An 18453-nucleotide genomic window follows, 5' to 3' on the forward strand; every position below is an offset into this window, starting at 1 on the left:
CATTCATTTTATTCCTTACTTTTGCTAGGAAAAAATAAGGAAACCTGGCCCAAGTAAGCATGATGGACTAAAAGGAGGAAAGTTGTCCTTACTCTTCATTTATGCTTCCCCTAAAACATCTTCTTTCTTGGGAAAACAATAGAATCTTAGTGTAGAAAGGGACTTCAGAGATCATTTACTCCAACCTGTCTGAAGGTGCCTGAGTCTTCTCCATCACATCCCTCAGTGGGTATGGAACTTTTGCATGAACATTTCCATGCATGTAGAACTAATTATCTCATTAGCCTGCTGCATTTCAAATGGCTATTTTAGCAAGATCTTCTCCGTTTCGAACTAAAAGTTTGCTCTTTCTATCCAACTGTCCTTTACCTTAGAGCTGTATAATAATCCCTCTAATACATAAGATGACCTTCAAATATTTAAATAAAGCTATAAACTCCCCCCTAAATTCCCAGATTCCCTAAGGATCCTTCAAATTTTACTTATCTGATACATTTTCCTATCCCTTATAATTCTGCTCACTTTCCTCCACATTTGCTCCAGGTTATGAACATCCCGCTTCAAACGTGGTGCCCAATTCTCCAGGACAGAATACAGAAAAATTCTGACTTCCCATATAACTAGACGTTAGTCCTCTATTAAAAATTCTGTTGTGATTGAAAAAGAGTTCAATACTCCCCTTACAAAAATTAATTAGCTCATTACCTTTCAAAAAGTTTGAGACATCTTCCAATTGTGGAATATTATCTTCCCGGTATCCACAGTATTTAGAAAGCAAAGGTAAGTTTTTGAGATACTCTCTGCAGGCGTGGGTTGGGTAAAGTTTGTTGAGTTCTCGGAACACAGTTCCCCAGGTCTTAATCTCTTCTTCAGTGAATTCAACCCTAGGAATGGGGTCTCCACTAATGAGATAAAGAGAAGAAGTCATTTTGAATTAGCATCCAATAAGCAGTAGCACATATTTTGTTTTCTATTTACTATATGAGCATAATTTATTTCGTTATTTCAAAGTTGATTAAGTTATTTTTATAGTACACTTACTGTTTATAGTTCATAGCCAAATCTGCAAAATACTTTCGTCTTTTACGGTAGACGTTGTCTTTGAAGCCCTAATAATTAAAGAAAAGTTTTTAAATATCCATACTAAAATATACTTGACAAATGATTTAGAAAACATTTCATTATTATGTGAATGACTATAAAGAAGGGCTGTATAACTTATTTTGAGCAAGCACTGTTTAGAAGTTTATGATCATTTTAAAGTCATTGTTATATGACAGCTTTATATGATAGTGACTGCAAAGATAAAAGATATTATGGATATAAAAATACTACAGTAGCTACAAAAATAAAATAGTTTGAGGAAAAAGAAAAGTACCACCCTTGTTAAAGTACATGGCTCTTTTGCAAAGGTGAGTTTTTTCTTAATTGTTTAACTACATCTTCAGTTATATTTTCCTGTAATTAATAACAAAGTAGTAATTACTAATACTTGATATTATGGCAGCTGAATCTAGCCTCAGAGTTTATTGCAAAATGCTGACATATTAATCATTTGCAGAAGCAAATAATGATAATAAAAACAGACAAAATAGTAACATTAGAATTTACACCTGTTAAGAAAAAATAGGCAAAATAAGGCATCAAAAAGCAAATCTCAGGAGAAAATAATCAACAAAACTAAATAGGGAAGAAGGGGAGGACAACTGAAAGGAAAGAATGAGACTTGTATGTTTGACATAGATTTAGAAGTCCCTACTATGCACCTGGCCTTGTGCTAAAATTCAGAAAAACACAGTACAATCTGGGTCTTCAAGGAGTTTATTTTAACCAATGATTTTGAAGTAATATGATAAATGGCTTGTTAGAGACAGGCACAAAATACCGATAGAACTCACAAGAGAAACTCATAATCCAGAGTACGTGAAGAGGATGGGGGGGGGGAGGGTCCCCGGCGATGACTTCTAAGCTGAGTCTCAGAAGAGGAGGTGAGAGGGCTAGGTGTGGGACAGGAAGCACAGCACCAAGGACAGCGCAGAAATGAAAACTAGCGTGCTGTGCCTAGGAAAACATACCCAACCCATCACTGCTGGATCTAGAGAGTGAGGTGGAGCACGGTGAAGACTAGCTACAGGCCTGCTAATAAAGGTCTGTTTCAGAGCCTAGATTTTACTCATGGGGTAATTGGAAGTCATTGGGATTTTTTTTTTAATAACAACTAGCAAGATGTAAAATCACATACCTTAAAACTGACATTTTAAAGTGTACAATTTAGTGGGTTTTAGGATATTGTACAACCACCTCCACCATAATTTCCAGAACACTTTATCACCCCAAAAAGAAACATCCTACTCATTTGCAGTCTATTCCCATTTTCCCTCACCCTCAGCCCTGAAAGTCACTAATCTACTTCCTATTGCTAAGAATGTGCCTGTTGGACATTGTGTATAAAAGAAATCACACAATATATGGCCTTTTGTGAATGGCTTTTCTTTCACTATGACAGTGCTTTCAAGGTTCTTCACCCATGCTGTAACATGTTGAGTATTTCACGCTTTTTTATGGCTACTAGTATTTCATTTGGGGGATATACCATGCTTAACTTATCCATTCATCATGGATGGATATTTGGGTTGTTTCTACCTTTTTGCTACTATGAATAATGCTTTCATGAACATCCTTGTTCAAGTTTTCTCATGGACTTATGTTTTCAATTTTCTTAGATCTGTACTTATGCACACGAGGGGTAATGGTGACACTCAGGCTTTAGATCATTCTTGTGACTATGAGGAGGATAGGATGGAGGTGGCAAGGCTGAAGGCAGGGAAATCAGTTAAGGGATATGGTAGTAAGAATAAACAAGGAACAAATTTAAGAAATATTTAGGAGGTGAAAATCAGCAGGCCTTGGTAGTAGGTCAGTAAAACTGATTTACACCCCTTTCCCCTTTCCGTAAACATGTCCCAGATTTTTTTACCTTTGAATCTTTGCTCATTTTGCAATGAATTGTCCTTTCTCCCCATCTCTTTCCTGCCAGAATTCTCTAAGACCAAGTTAACAGGTTGCCTTTCTCTGATCTCTTCAGCTAGAAGTGTTTCCTCCCTTGTGTACATCTCAAAACAGCCTTTGCAAGGCACTTAGCACACTTTTCATATTTAAATCTTGTATGTGTGTTTATATACACACAGCTTACTTTTGCAGCTAGACTGTAAGCTCCCCAAGGGCAGTTACGGGAATTTATTAATTCCAATGCTTACCTAATAAGATATTATTATAAATTCACTGATCAGCTGGGGGCTGTCTAAAGCGGTACACGGTCACATTTACACAGCTAATGAGTGATAGAAGCTAGATTAAATCCCTGGCCTGCACAACTCTAATGCAGACTCGCTCCTCTCCTCCCCTCCTAGGATCCTAGACATCCCTAAGAAGTCCTAATGCTCCAGACTTAGTAATGCTCCAACTCACACCTATACTGTATCACATTTTAATAGAAACTGCAGACACGGTCTTACTGCAGTATAATTCTTGGAAGAGCTCTCAATTTTAAGAATCCCAGACATGGGACAGATGTTGTAGAGTCAATGAAATTGGACACTGTTCAGTCACTTGGTATCAGGTCCTCCAACATGAAGGTCTAATAACACTTCCTGAAACTCAGATTAATCAAGATCCTTATTTAGTCTAGAATAAGTACTTTCTCTAAAAAAGAAAAATAATACCCTTAACTTTTTAGTTTGTTTTAAATTATTTTCATGAACATTTTATATTTTTATATTTTATATTTAAAATATTTACAGGATGGTCAGCATCCAGTTCAGATCCATACATCAGAACTCTGTTGGCACAATGGTCCAGATCAGAAATCTTCTTTGGAAACCAAGGAACAGTTTCCATACCTGCAAAATACAAAAACCACTAACAGTTGAAGAGATCCTCTTAAATTAGACAATAAGAAAGAAAAAATTAAGGAAGTCACAAATGCATTTGGATGAGATTTTTTATTTTAGCTTGTACTTTGGGGCAAAATGTAAACAAGTAAGTTGCTCTAGTTCTAAGTACATCTCATTCAAAATGTTGAATTTAAAAATGTTTCGAGCCTTAACTTCCTAAGTCTTGGAGAAATGATGTATTTTAGTCACAGACCAAAAGTTCAAAACAGTTTAAGCTACATCTTTAGCTATCCTTAAAAAGTAGATAAGGATGAACTTTACAGATCAAGGTGCAAATTTATTAAAAACTCTGAATGTTTTTAAATTTAAATGTTTAAAACTCTGAATGTCTTTAAATTTAAATGTTTTTAAATTATTAAAAACTCTGAATGTTATTAAAAACTCTGAATGTGTAGCTCAGCTGGTAAAGAGTCTGCCTGCAATGCGGGAGACCTGGGTTCAATCCCTGGGTTGGGAAGATCCCCTGGAGAAGGGAAAGGCTACCTACTCCAGTATTCTGGCCTGGAGAATTCCATGGACTGTATAGTCCATGGGGTGGCAAAGAGTCGGACATGACTGAGCGACTTTCACTTTCACTGAATGTTTATTTTTGCTGATTAAAAGTATCCTAGAGATCCTGTATGTCTTTGCCACTTTGATCTTGCCATCCCTCACACATGCAAGCCTTCCTAAAGCTCTTCTCCCTGGAATACCTATTCCACTCCCAGTCCTGCTCCATCCAACTCATCTTCCAATTTTCCTGAGAATATTCTCCTTCAAGACCCAAATCAAATGAGCCTTCCCTGACCCTGTAGGTGGCGCTAATTCTCTATCTTCTGGGTTCCTGGGACTATGATTCTAATTCTCCAAAAGCTTTTACTGTTTTACTGCAATGAATCCGTATGTGGCTGTCTTACAGAAAAGAATTGTAATGACTCTAGGGTAAGATTTTTTTTTTATATCCCCATTTCTTAGTAAAAATATCTGACACAAGCTGGTGTTCCCTAAATATCAACTGAACAATTTAGCCTCTATAAAACTCATCATTTTATAGATGAGGTAACCAAAGTCCAGGGCTTCCCAAGTAAAGAATCTTCTTGCCAATGCAGGGGACATGTGTTCGATCCCTGGGTCAGGAAGATCCCCTGGAGAAGAGAATGGCAACCCACTCTAGTATTCTTGCCTGGAGAATCCCATGAACAGAGGAGCCTGGCGGGCTACAGTCCGTGTGGTCACAAATAGTTGGACACGACTGAAGTGACTTAGCACACATAGCCATACAAATACATAACAGATGCATATCAGTGCTTATTACACCCCCAATCTTGTTACATAATCTGAAGAGATTATTTAAAATTGAATACCATATACAAAATGTAACTGATTTATTTGCTTGTCTTTTGCCCTAAGTAAATTACAAGGATTTTTTCACAATAGAGATTTCAGACTATATCCTTGCTATCTGAGCATCTAAAAACTTAGAGGGCTTTACTGCTTTTCCATTGGTTTTGGTGGAAATGAGGGCAAGGAAGAACATTGCATTTCACATATAAAGTATTTCATATCATGCTGCTGCTGCTGCTGCTAAGTCACTTCAGTCGTGTCCATGTCTGTGCAACCCCATAGACGGCAGCCCACCAGGCTCCTCTGTCCCTGGGATTCTCCAGGCAAGAATACTGGAGTGTGTTGCCATTTCCTTCTCCAATGCATGCATAGTCATCAGTAATTGTCAACATTTTCATCAAATTCAAATATCCATTTAATATCTGCTAAGAATCTGCCCTGTAAGAGTTATTAAGTGCTCAGAGATTGTAAATTGAGATTTGTCAAACCAAGAAATGCCTGACAATTTAAAAATTGAGATAACAAAATGGATTTCTAGCTATTCTGAATTCTTTATTATACTCAAGGTTTCCTCTTCACTTCTACTGCCTTTGATAGAGTGTTGCTTTATAATTTTTCTTTAGCATATTGAGCAGTTACATTTTGTATCTTCTTTATTATCAGATTGTAAGCAATTTGAAGAGACAGTGTTTGATTTTTACTTTTATGCCTTTAAGATAAACATAAGATCAGACACATATATTATGCACTTAATCATCTGAGTGGCATTTTCACCTTTCAACCTACCGTCTTCCTTCACAGTAAAATTATCTGGTAGATTCACAGAGAGAATATTAGAATGAGACTTCAACAGATGAAAAATATCATTCAGTTGTTCTCTACTGATATCACAGTCAACAAAAATCTCAAATTCTGAGCTTCTTCTCTTTGATTTTCGGGACTCGATGTGTAACAGGTTCACATGCTTCTCCTGTGATGAAGATGAAGAAGTATCCATGACTGCCTCAAATGGTTATAGTCTCTGAGCAAATTACTTTCATTACCACTAAAAATCAATCTCATAGTTTGTCATAGTAGCCAATGGGGGGGAAAGTCCATTTTTAGTGCTGCCAACAGCAAAACAATTCCTCCTAAATATTAGGTACTTTTTTTTTAAGTTTGAAAAATTCATCACACCCTCCAAAAACTAATAAATGAAATGAACACCCACTAGGGAGTCCCCCAGATTTCCACAACTGATTGGCATTCAAATCAAAAGACCTAGTTTTCTAGATGAAAAGAACTCTTTGAAAATCCTCACAAATAAAAGCTAGCTTTTTTAAAAGTCTTCTTAGTGTTTAGTCCTTCAGAAAGAAAAGTTTCCTTTGAAAAAATCCACTTACTAAAACTAGATGAACAGCTTGAACACAAAATTTTTAATACCTCCTATCTCCTAGGCTACAAACGCAAGTAACCAGCTGAATCAGATTGCTTCTTATGAAGTCTTCCCAGGGCAGCCTGAGCTGTGGGTGCCATATGTGTAAACCTGCTAGGGAGGGTATCTTCTGTTACCAATCTGGGTGCTGAGAGAAAGCCCTGGTGACATAATCATGAAACATAAGAACCAATCACCCAACATCTAAAAAATGAGAACGAGTAGATGCTCTCCAATGCTAACATGTCGAATCTAAATTAACTTCATGAACACCTTTGTAGCCAGGTAAGGGCGGTGAAGCATATGAAGAAAGGCAAGACATACAAGAAGTTGACAATCTAGTTGGCTAACACATAAAAGATTAAGTGTGTGTGTGTGTGTGTGTGTGTGTGTGTATGCACACACGCACTCAGTCATGTCCGATTTTTTGTGGCTCCGTGGACTGTAGCCCGCCAGGATTCTCCTCTGTCTATGGAATTTTCCAGGCAAGAATACTGGAGTGGGTTGCCATTTCCTACTCCAGAGGATCTTCCCGACCCAGGGATCAAACCTTCATTTCTGTGTCTCCTGCACTGGCAGGTGGATTCTTTACCACTAGCGCCACCTAGGGAGCCTGAAAGACTAAGAAAATACAAATAGTTTGACTTAGGGTGCAGAAGACGTTCAACAAACGGAAAAAGAATCATGAGCTAGAGAAAGTAAAAGTTCCTATGAAGTAGATAGGAACTGAGGCGAGTCTTAATAAACAGAAGGGGAGAAGGGGGATTCCAAACAACAGGGACTTTATGAGCAAAAGTAGGGATGAGATAATTATCAGGGAACATGAACTTGATAAATAACAATAGAGAGTGTCAGGGATGTTGGGAACTGGAATAGGCAGGGTTCATCCCGGAATGTAGAATCTATCATGGAACCAATAGAAGAAAGTGAGCTACAAATACTGGAGCTGATCAGGAGCAAAGGAGAGTTTCACGGAATCTATTTCTTACGAATTTTATAATAAGAATGCATTCATAAATATTTTTTGAATGATGACTTGAACAAATGTAAAGCTATAAATTACGTTTTTGGAGGAAAAGACACAAAATGTCAATTCTTCCTAAATCAATCTAAAATTGAATGCTATTAAAATAAAAATCTTGATGGAATGGGGCAAGGAAATATAACCAAATAATTTAAAACTCCATCCAGGAGAAAAATTTAGTCAAGAAGATCCAAGAAAATTCCAGTAAAGTTAAAGCAATAAGTGAGACATTCCCTATCAGATATTTCAATTACAGGAACAGAGGCACAGAGAGGTTAAGCAGTTTTCCCAAAGGCACACAGTTAGTAAGTGTTCAAGCTGGAATTCAAAGTCAGGCTGTCCAAATCCAGAGTCTGTGCCCTTAAACACTATGTTGTAATCTTGTACTAGGTACATAAAGAAACAAAAAGTCAGAATAATGGATAATATGGCTTATCTTTGAGCAAGATTTACATAATCTTAATAATGAAAACACTAAAGACTGATATAGCCAAAAATTGGGGCATAACTATACTGGGAAGGTGGGGGAAAGGGAAGTTGAGCAGGCCTCTAGGAAGGGAGTTGTGCCAAGGAAGCCAAATGTTTACTTCCATTGGAGAAAACCAATAGGTAATACCTACAGGTGGAAAAATCAAGAAATAGCAGCAGAATACACATATTGTTTATAAATATAGAAGTTAATACTATACAATATAGTTACAAGAGTTGAAAATGGTTGCCCCCTATTGGTTGAAAGAGTGAAAAAAAGTGAAAGTCAAACCTGGGTCTCCTGCACCGCAGACAGATTCTTTACCATCTGAGCCTCCAGAAGCTCAGCGGATAGGAATCTGCCTGCTAATGCAGAGATCATGAATTCAATCCCTGGGTCAGTCAGATCCCCTGGAGAAGGGAAAGGCAACCCACTCCAGTATTCTTGCCTAGGAGAGGAGCCTGGCAGGCTACAGTCCATGGGGTCACAAAAGAGTCAAACACAAGCTAGTGACTAAACAACAACAACAATCATTTATTTACTAAAAGGAATTGTTTAGTGTTTGTCTTCTCCACTGGATTGTATACACTCTGAGGACTGGCACGGTGTCTGCTTTGCCCCGGTCCACATCTTTATATCTAGCAGGGCACTGTGCACTTAGCACTCTGTAAATTTTCATGTTCCGACTGGCTGACCCAATTTCCTTAAGATAGATTTATGAAAGTAAAATTACTGGGCCAAAATGTGTGAACACTTTAAGACTCACAATACATATTGCCGGATTGTCTCCCTACACATCACATCAATTTTCCTTCACACCAAAGGTGTAGTTAAATGCCAAATGCACTGAAGCTCTGATAGTAGGGAGCAATATAATTGTAGAAGCCTTGCTATTTTGCTGTATAAAATATAATTTAACATATTAATATCAATAATATCATTAAAATCTGAATATTTATTTAGCTAAAATTAAAATTTGATTCTTCAAAATCTATGACGTAAACCTTTCTTCCCCATTTCTTTATTACTTAAATAATAAATTATTTCTATAAATTGTTTGTATCCCTTGCCCATTTGATAGAACTGAGCAATGTTTTAGAAATTTAAGTACTTAAAACATTTCTGTAGTCCACCAATGATGAATTTACAAATAATCTTATAGACCCATTTCATAAAAGTTTTATGCAAAAATATGGAGAGTATTTACCTGGAAGATTTTCAATGCTTTTATAAGTCCTCCAACTTCATTTTTTAAGGAAAAAATAAGGGTTGCTCTTCCCCTTTCAAAGGAATGGTCTTTGTTTTCCTTATTGTCTTCAATCATGATCAATTTGGTGTTTCTCTGAAAACAAAGTATGAAAACAGAAAAGTCTAAAAAAGAAAGTTGTGCGAGGTAGGCAATATTTGATAACACAGATATTTGAAACTCAGACAATATTTGATAACATTAACCAAGTTTTAGTTTCCTCATCTGTAAACCAGAATGTACAGATATACTTTGCAAGGCCATAATGAGACCAAAATAAGCTAAAAAATTGCCTAGCATAGTACTTGGAACATTATAGGCATAAAATACATGTTAGTAGTTTCCTTTTTTTTTCCCTAATCCAGTGCTTTCAGGACATGATTCAAGCCCATGGGCTTCTTGCAGTCGTCCTGACTATTGTGGTCTGAACTGAGCACTCTTCCTCTGTGAGAGCCTACCTCACAGAGCCCCTACAATTTTAGCACTTTATTATATTGGATCTTTATTGTCTTTTTAGTTTCAGATGTACAACTTAGTGATTCAATGTTTTCATAGATTATATGTTATTTAAAGCTTATCCATTTAAAGTTATCATAAAATACTGACTATATTCTCTGTATAATATATATATAATATATTAATAATATATGTATCCTTGTAGCTTATTTATTTTATAGATAGTAATTTTTACTCTTAATCTCCTATGCTATTTTGCCCCTTCCTCCTCTACTTTCCCCACTGGTAACCACCGATTGTTCTCTATATCTGTAAGTCTGTTTCTGTTATTTTCATTTACTTGTTTCATATTTTAGATTCCACATGTAAATGATAACATACAGGATTTGTCTTTCTCTGGCTTATTTCAGTAAGCATCATACCCTCGGGGTCCATCCATATTGCTGCAAATGGCAGAATTTCATTCTTCTTATGGCTAATATTCCACTGCATGTATATACATATTTATATATTGTTGTTGTTCAGCCGCTAAATCATGTCCAACTCTCACAAGGCTCCTCTGTCCTTCACTACCTCCTGGAGTTTACTCAAATTCATGTCCATTGAATGGGTGATGCCATCCAACCGTCTCATCCTCTGCTGCCCCCTTCTTTTGCCTTCAATCATATATATATATATATATATATATATATATATATATATATATGTATATGTATATATATATATGCCTCTGTATCTTGGCTATTATAAATAATGCTACTGTGAATATTGGGGTGCATGTATCTTTTCAAAGTAGTGTTTTCATTTCCTTTGAGTGTAAGCCCAAGAGGAATTTCTGGATCATATAGTAGTTCTATTTTTAGTTTTTTGAGGCACTTCCATACTGTTTTCCATAGTGGCTGCACCAATTTCCATTCCCACCAATAGTGCAGAAGGGTTACCTTTCCTCCACATCTCACCATTTATTAATTGTAGTTAATACAGTTAATGTAGTTAATACAGTTAATACAATTAATAATAATTGTATAATAATAATAACAATTAATAATATATTGGGTCTTGAATGGCTTTCCTCAAATGTGTCACTCATACATGTCTTCTAAAAAGAGAGCAAACTTCAGAACAGGGATAGGGCCTTTTATTTCTTTTGTAAATTTAAGAGCTTGGACAGCTCTGGACACAGATGGACTAGAAGGACAACTGCTAGCCCAGAGAATTCTGGTTCCAGGTAAGTATCCGCTTTCTCTCTGACTGTGGAATCCCCTAGGCCATGAGCCCTGAAGCCGTTTTAGTATTGGCCTACAAGTGCCATATGACTACAAATACAACTCTGTGTGTGTGTGTGTTGAGGAAGGTGAGAATAGTGTAGCAAATAGATGTAGGGTACAGTAACTTTGTACTGGTGACTCTCAATTGAGAAATACACACTTGAGAAATAAGATTTAGATTAGTAAATGGAAATAGCATATTGAAGATTTATGGTTATTAGTTTTCTTTGGGTTATTAATTCTTCCTAATTGCCCAGTTTCACATCGTTGTTCCAGTGGAATTGATGTTTAACAACTTAAATTGACATAACCAATCTCACTGCCTTTCGCCACCTTGCATGCATTGATCCAAGCCTGTGGAGCAGGTATCAAGATGGCATGGGGTTGAAGCCAGAGAGACTGTGTTCCAGGACCCCGCAGTTCAAACTTCACGTCCTCGTGGAAGCCTTCCCTGACCTCCCCATGTCAACCCCTAGTGTTGATTCCCATTACACCAGATACTTCCTATTCATAACAACAGTCACAGGTGCAGCCGTAGCTCACCTGTGTATATGGTTGTTTCTGTATTTACAACTAGCCTTTGAGTTCCGTGGGGGGCAGTGATCACATGTGCTTTTATTCACCATTGTGAGTACCTAGCACAGTCTCTGCACATAACAGGGGCTGAATAGATGTCACAGAATGAATAAAGGAATGAAAGACTGGTGACAGACATGGTCCCTACCCTCAGGAGACTCTAAGAGTCTTATATAGAAGAACAATGTGAAGGATAAGCGCTGTAACAGGGAACACAAATGATAGAGTGATGGCAGTGGCTAGGTTAATTATTCTGCTATGTATTTAGAGGTGCTTCACTGAAGATGTGGTTGAATTCCTCTCCTAAAGAAAAAGAGAGGAAAGAGACCATGAGGAGGTGAAAGACAACAGATGACAGGTAAAAGACAACAGGAGGTGACCATGTTGACTGAGGGATCATGCAGGCATGGTAAGTGGGTCAGATCCTTCAAAAGGCTCTGTGCAGTTAATGCAGAGGAGTTTGGACTTGATCTTCTATGCCCATCCAGATACCCACCTCAGGTACCCATGCAATGACCAGCCTGATGAAAGGCTAAGTGAGAAAAGTCAGGACAAGGTAGTTTTCCATTAAGCTAAATTCTTGGCTTTGAAATGCTTTCTATAGGCTGATGCAAAATGAGGGGCTTCATGAATTTCTGTTCTTCTTGCCAGAGAACTTTGTGAGTTTTCTCTTTGGGCCATAATGCCCTTTTTTTGGCCATAATACCCATACTGTGTAACATTTGGGGGCACCTTATAAGAAGTAACCCTAAGAGCCCTATCTGGCTTGATAGAGGTTATAAAGTACCAAATAAAGCTCAGTAATTTCCAACTGTATGGTCATAAACAATAGTCTACTACTAAATTTGACAGTGGAGTACAATTTTCTGTTTCAGAATCCAGGCTTTCTGATACCTTTGAAATTTAGTTTTAAAAACTATCAGCCAGATACTAAGTTGAAGGACTTCTACATATAAGTTCAGAGAGTATGAAGATAAAGAATTTCCCATGCCATGATGACAAGATTCCATCCATTCTTAACAACCCAAGAGGTGGGTAAGGGAACTAATACTTGTCAAATGCCTATATATATCATGCACTAATATTGTCCCATATAATTCTCATAAAAATCTTGGTGAAGAGACAGAGGAATTATATTCATTTTATAAATGAGAAAACTGAAGCTTAGACAAACTAACTAACCTGTCCATGGTAACACAGCTAGAAATGTAAGAACACATATTGAAAACTGGTCTATGAAAATGTGAATGTTAACGTATGTATCTGCTTTCACAAGAATTACCCTAAAAATGTTCAGGAACACAAAAAGTAGAGCAAAATTCCTAGGATCTAGTTGAAAGTTGACGTCTCAGATGAACTAGATATCTACCTTGGCATATTCTCAACCACTATTTACACTGCAAAACAGTGCAAGGAAATATCTAATCACTGGTCTAACATTTGTCAGTGTATGACCTTGGGCACGCTACCTAACTTTTCTAATTTATTGCAAAGTGACCGAACAGTTAATCAGAACTCACAGCATTCAAAACTCGTTTACACATTTTAAACACACACTGTGACTTGGCATTCTGGTGTTTTCTCCAGAGAAAAAACTAAGCTACTTCAGGTACCCAAAAATATAAAATTCAAAATTTAACAAATACTTATCAAATCATTGAGATTAAAATCAAAACTGCTTAGATATCTCTAATTGTGTCAATTTATTCTCTGCAACTAAGACAATCTCTGTGTCAAATGCTTTAAAATCAAATGACCAGTTAAACTTAATGATAATGTGGATTTTTCTATGATTCAAATGATTACTAGAGGTAATACAAATAAAATTTCAACCCAAGCACATTTACATGAATGAATTACTATAGTCAGTGTTAGGGCAGCAAAAATGAAAAAGACAAAGAAGACTATTTGCCTCAAAGGAATTCACAGATTTATTATGAGGGGGAGGAGGAGAGACAGACTTTCCAGCAAGGACAAACAGGCAGAAGAGAACAGTATCCTGAGATCCCAGCTATGATATCTGAGGAGCACACCAAATCCCACCTACTTCCCAACCCTGTGACCAATATCCCATGAGATTCTGAAGATGTTGGAGATGGTCTGTGACCCAGCCCTAAGTCTCTGAGCAGAAAAGATTTACGGATGGGGAGCAAGACCTCCGAAAAGGGATTTTCAGCTTCAAAGGAATTGACCATTTCTTAAGGTAAGCTTAATTACACACAGGAAATTCTGAATTGGTGGCTCTAGAGCTAAAAATTCAGGGATGGCCTTAGATTTGCATTCTTAGAGATGTGAAAACCTTTGGAAACAGTTCTTATGTGTCTAACCATCACTCAAAGACCATGCACTTTTTTTTCTCACAGAGTATCAGTGACTTTGTCCTATAGTATACAGCTGCCAACAGTAAGAGAGATGTAAAATGATAAAGCAGATTTCTGTAATAAATCCAACTACAAATCCATGTAGACAAGTTATAATTTCTATGTGCATTAATTTCCTTATATGCAAAATTGGATGGAAACCAATTAGCCCCAAGTTCGTGGCTATAAGGAGGAGCAGTATAATACATGAAACTCTTAGAACAGATGCTGGCCTACACTATGTACTCAGTAAATATTAGCTCTAACAATGGGAAGTGCATCCCACATTTCTTTCAAAAAAAATGTTAAACATAATAAAATTGATATTCTAAACCTCCCTGGCTAAAAACTTTTCTTTCCCTGGGAATTAAGCATTTCACAAGATAGTTATAAATCTACTTCTTATGGTAGAAAGCTCATGGAAAGATTGTGTTATGGCATAAAATTTAAGTATTCTTTTGTCTTAATGTGCTTTTCAGTTTTATTAGTTTATTTGCTATGAAACCCCGAAAGTGTATTAAGTTCCAAATCTCAAGTGAATAATTTAGCAATTCTTTTGCAAACAAACAGATGAAGACTCCAAAGTACAATTTACTGAGTCAGTCTATATTTACTGAGTCCCCATTTTCCCTCATATTACTACCATACATACTGAAGTAAGAGCATTCTGAAAATATGTTATTTCCTGGTCTACCACTATTTTTGTAATATAAGCAAACTTTAACAACAAGCAAGGATCAAAAAACAGGAAAGAAAAATGATGTTTTTGCCAGTCAGTGGTAATACCAACAGAATTTCAGATCTCCTGATAGTTCATCCTTCAATGATCCCTCAGAGCTTAGAATGGAACTCTTCATATCAAACTGTATCAAGATTTTCTTTCACATTTCAAAACTGGCCCTTAACATCCTGTGGCAGGAGCCACCGTAAGAAAGCACAAATGGTCATAGCTAATCCATCATTTTGGGCTTCATAATTCTTCCTTTTCTCCCTGGTTCTGAAATGGATCTAGTGCTGCCTAATGCATAGGGGTAGAGGAAGGTGAAGTATACGTTAACTGAATATTTATGACAGGTAAGGCATTTTGTATACTGAGGTTTAGGAATATTCCTATCCCTCTTGTTAAGTCAATATAAGAATGAAGTTTCTCAAAAGGGACTTCTGCTAAGAAACTAGAAGAAAAGAGTTCTCCCCACTTCCCAACTCCCACCCCAAAATCAATTTAAGAGCATAGGGCTTTGACCTTTACTAAAATTTGGCCACAGCTTGGCCTGATAGAACTTATGAAGCGTTTTTATTCTGTCTTTATTGCTACTCCCAAACCCCTTTCAGAACCTCAACATTTTCCCCTTGTCACTTTTTTCTTTCCCACTTCAGGCTACCCACCCCCTCTTACTCCTTCAGGGGCGAAGCCCACAGTGCTGGCCGAGTAAGATGAAAGGTTATGAAGTAGCCAGTGGGTCACACTTGTTTGGACACGTGTCTCATGAAGAAGTGTATATTTTACTTTGAAAGCAACACTTTAACAGGCCAGTGCCAACTGGTACTTCCCCCTTTTCTGTAAGAGGCAGTGAGCCATTCTCCTATTACCTTTCCTGACCTGACTAAAGATACACTGGGATATAGGAACCTGCCATGTGAAACAATGAACACATACCAAGAAGGTGGTCAGAGGTCCAACATCCCCTTGGTATAGAAGAGGTCAAGGTGTTTACATTGACTGTTTTCTCCATTTAGTTTAATCAGTAACGGTGTAACTTAAATTTCTATGATCTAGGAAGCACAGAGCACTATCAAATTAAAGTATTTTGAAAGCATCGATGCTATCTGAAGACAAAATTAAAAGTTTCTGGAAAGACTGGTGTGAAAGAAGAGAACCCTCCAGAGAAACTTGATAGTCTTTTCTGAATGGCAGAAGGGAATGAGGATGAGAGTAAAGTTGAAATATAAAATAAAATACGAAAATGTGAAAAACATTATTTCAGGAAATAAAGGCACCAGCAAACAAAATGGTAATAGAAGACACATCCCTGCCTGAAGATAATCTGACAATAATACATCTACAAATGAACTCCAGTGAACTTCATAGGTCATAGATTATAGCTTTACAGAACCATGTATAGTTACTTTAAGCTATGCTCACTTCTGCTTTTAAACCAAATAAGTGAATTCCATCCTTCTTTGAGAATTAATTGAAAAACTTTCACTGGGTTCGAAAGTTCAACTCTAGTCTTTTTGCCCCAATTCAATTAGAGTACAGCATCAGTGGGGAGTTAATTTTAAGCCTCCGTAAACCAAATGGCCAGAGGCAAGATTAAGCTTACCTCGACTATTAACAGGATCTGAACTACTAGGTCCGATGCCTCTTTGTTAGCTGCAACCTTGTACTGGAGCTGTTAGTCCGGTGTTGGGGTGGAGGTGATAAGATGTGCTGCTGAGAGGCTTTGCATCAGAGACTCCCTTTTCTTTGGGAGTGTCTAAGGGAAGGTTCCCTTTGTAGGAGTAGACGGGGGAAAAAAAAGAGATGTTGCCGTTTGATGTAGAAGAGAAGGAAGAGTGCATCTGTTTCTGCTAGCATAGTGGAATCATGCAGACTTGGGTTCAACTCAACTTCAGTTTCCTCATCCGTAAAATTCAAGACATATCTACTTCACAGGGTTTGTTGGGGAGGTGAAATCAGATGACATGTAAAGAGCCTGTTTCTGGCACTCAGGAGGTCCTCAAAAATAGTATCTTTTCTCCCCAAAGAGAGTAGGCGTAAGGGAGAATGAGTGACCACAGGAGTACAACTTCGACTTCCCAGGCCCAGCTCCCCACAAGCATTAACCTCCCGGAGGATGATCCTGCCTCTCCCCGATACAGCCCAACGCCCCCAAATCCTCAGCGGTGGTCCCTGATCCCGACGGGAAGGCACCACTCCACTCACCTCGAGGTCTGCTTAGCTGTGAGCTAGGTCCGCGCGCAGCCTCGCGCTGCCCGCCTCTTATAGAGGCGGGCGTCAGAGCCAGCCAATGGGCGCCCGAGACGGATGTGCAATGACCAATGAGGAAAGGGTTCGCCTGCCGGGCGGGGGTTGGCGGGGCACCCAAGGAGCTGACCTCCTCTGGGTGCTGACTGTCTCTGCCAGCCTGCGCGGAGACTCGCACGCCTTAGCCTTTTAACTAAACTAATTTGAGGCCATCCTTAACTACAGAAGTCCGACCAATATTAAGCAATCGAGTTGGAAATTCCCTCCAAATCAAGATAACATCCGTTATTGACACATCGTAGGCTTGCGCTGCTTTTCTTGCTTGGCGACTGAAGCAGGAATCCGCCGCCCCACCACCACCCCACCTCCCAGAATATGTGCTCCTAGGTTGATAGTCCAGCTCAGCCTCATCCTTCTCTTGGTGACTTCCCTTGTTCCTTAAGACAAGGTAATTGAACTTTTAAGAAGTGCTCAGTACCTTTCCAATTTAAAAAACTTTAAAGCTGCAAACAGATGAGCATGCTATATTAGCAGAAAATCGTACGTGAACAACGTGGCACTAAGGTCAAAAATTTGGACTAAAGTACTTGTTGATTGAGCACTCAGTCCATAAGATCCTGTCCCCAAAGGCTTATATGTGCTTCAATTTTTTTAAAGTCAGGTTTGTTGATGTACAATTTACTCACAGTAAAATTCACCCTTTTGAGAGGTACATTTCTGAGTTCTGACAGATACAGTTGTGTAACCATCAAACAGACAGAATACAGAACGTTTTTCTCATCTCAAAAAAGCTCCCGTTTCAATTCTCTCCCCCTACGTCCAACCCCTGACAACCACTGATGTAACTTATGTCAGTCTAGTTTTTCCTTTTCTGGAATGTCATATAAATGGAATTATACTGGCATGTGTTTTTTGGCTCCTGGCACTTAACATGATGTTTTTTAATATCATCCATTTTGTTTCCTATCAGTAGTTTGTTCCTTTTCGTTGCTGAATATGAATATATTTTTAAAATGCAGGACATCTACTGCTTTCAAGTGCACTCTTCCTTTTATCTGCCTAATGATTCTATGAGATAAATATTATCCTCATTTTACAGATAAGGAAACTCAGGCTCAGAGAGGTTCTGTAACCCTTTTCTGGCACAGGCTGGTAAACAGAATCACAAATTAAGCAAAAGTATTCTGACTTTAAATCTGGTGTTTTTACTACAATTCCATGAAAATCACTAGCCAGGTATAGACATTTCAGAATCAAGCTGTGGTCAAAGACAGCTTTCCCAAAGTTGGGTCTCTGGGACCGCTTGAACCACCTCTGTTAAAGAAAAGGGATGGGGCCAAGTCATTCAAAGAAATCAGGAGAACAAGTTGGACTCTAGCTCTGTGTGAAAAGTTTT

General features: G+C 37.9%; 1 protein-coding gene across 2 annotated transcripts in view; it reads right to left on the reverse strand.

Moving 5' to 3' along the window:
* The window catches only part of TPH1 (tryptophan hydroxylase 1), a 29945-nt gene extending 12872 nt beyond the window's left edge, over positions 1-17073 (reverse strand). Inside the window, exons 1-7 of one of the 2 annotated variants that reach the window (XM_020905164.2) lie at positions 17016-17061; positions 16414-16581; positions 9391-9525; positions 6063-6246; positions 3799-3899; positions 1042-1109; positions 706-902 (exon numbers count right to left, since the gene is read on the reverse strand). In XM_020905164.2, coding sequence (XP_020760823.1) covers positions 706-902; positions 1042-1109; positions 3799-3899; positions 6063-6246; positions 9391-9507 — 667 coding nt within the window. In that variant the 5' untranslated portion in view covers positions 9508-9525; positions 16414-16581; positions 17016-17061. Of the gene's footprint in view, positions 1-705; positions 903-1041; positions 1110-3798; positions 3900-6062; positions 6247-9390; positions 9526-16413; positions 16582-17015 lie in introns of both variants that reach the window. The other variant, XM_020905170.2, reaches the window with a different exon arrangement.
* Positions 17074-18453: the final 1380 nt, after the last annotated feature.

This window comes from Odocoileus virginianus, chromosome 10, assembly GCF_023699985.2.
Source record: "Odocoileus virginianus isolate 20LAN1187 ecotype Illinois chromosome 10, Ovbor_1.2, whole genome shotgun sequence".
NCBI lineage: Eukaryota > Metazoa > Chordata > Mammalia > Artiodactyla > Cervidae > Odocoileus > Odocoileus virginianus.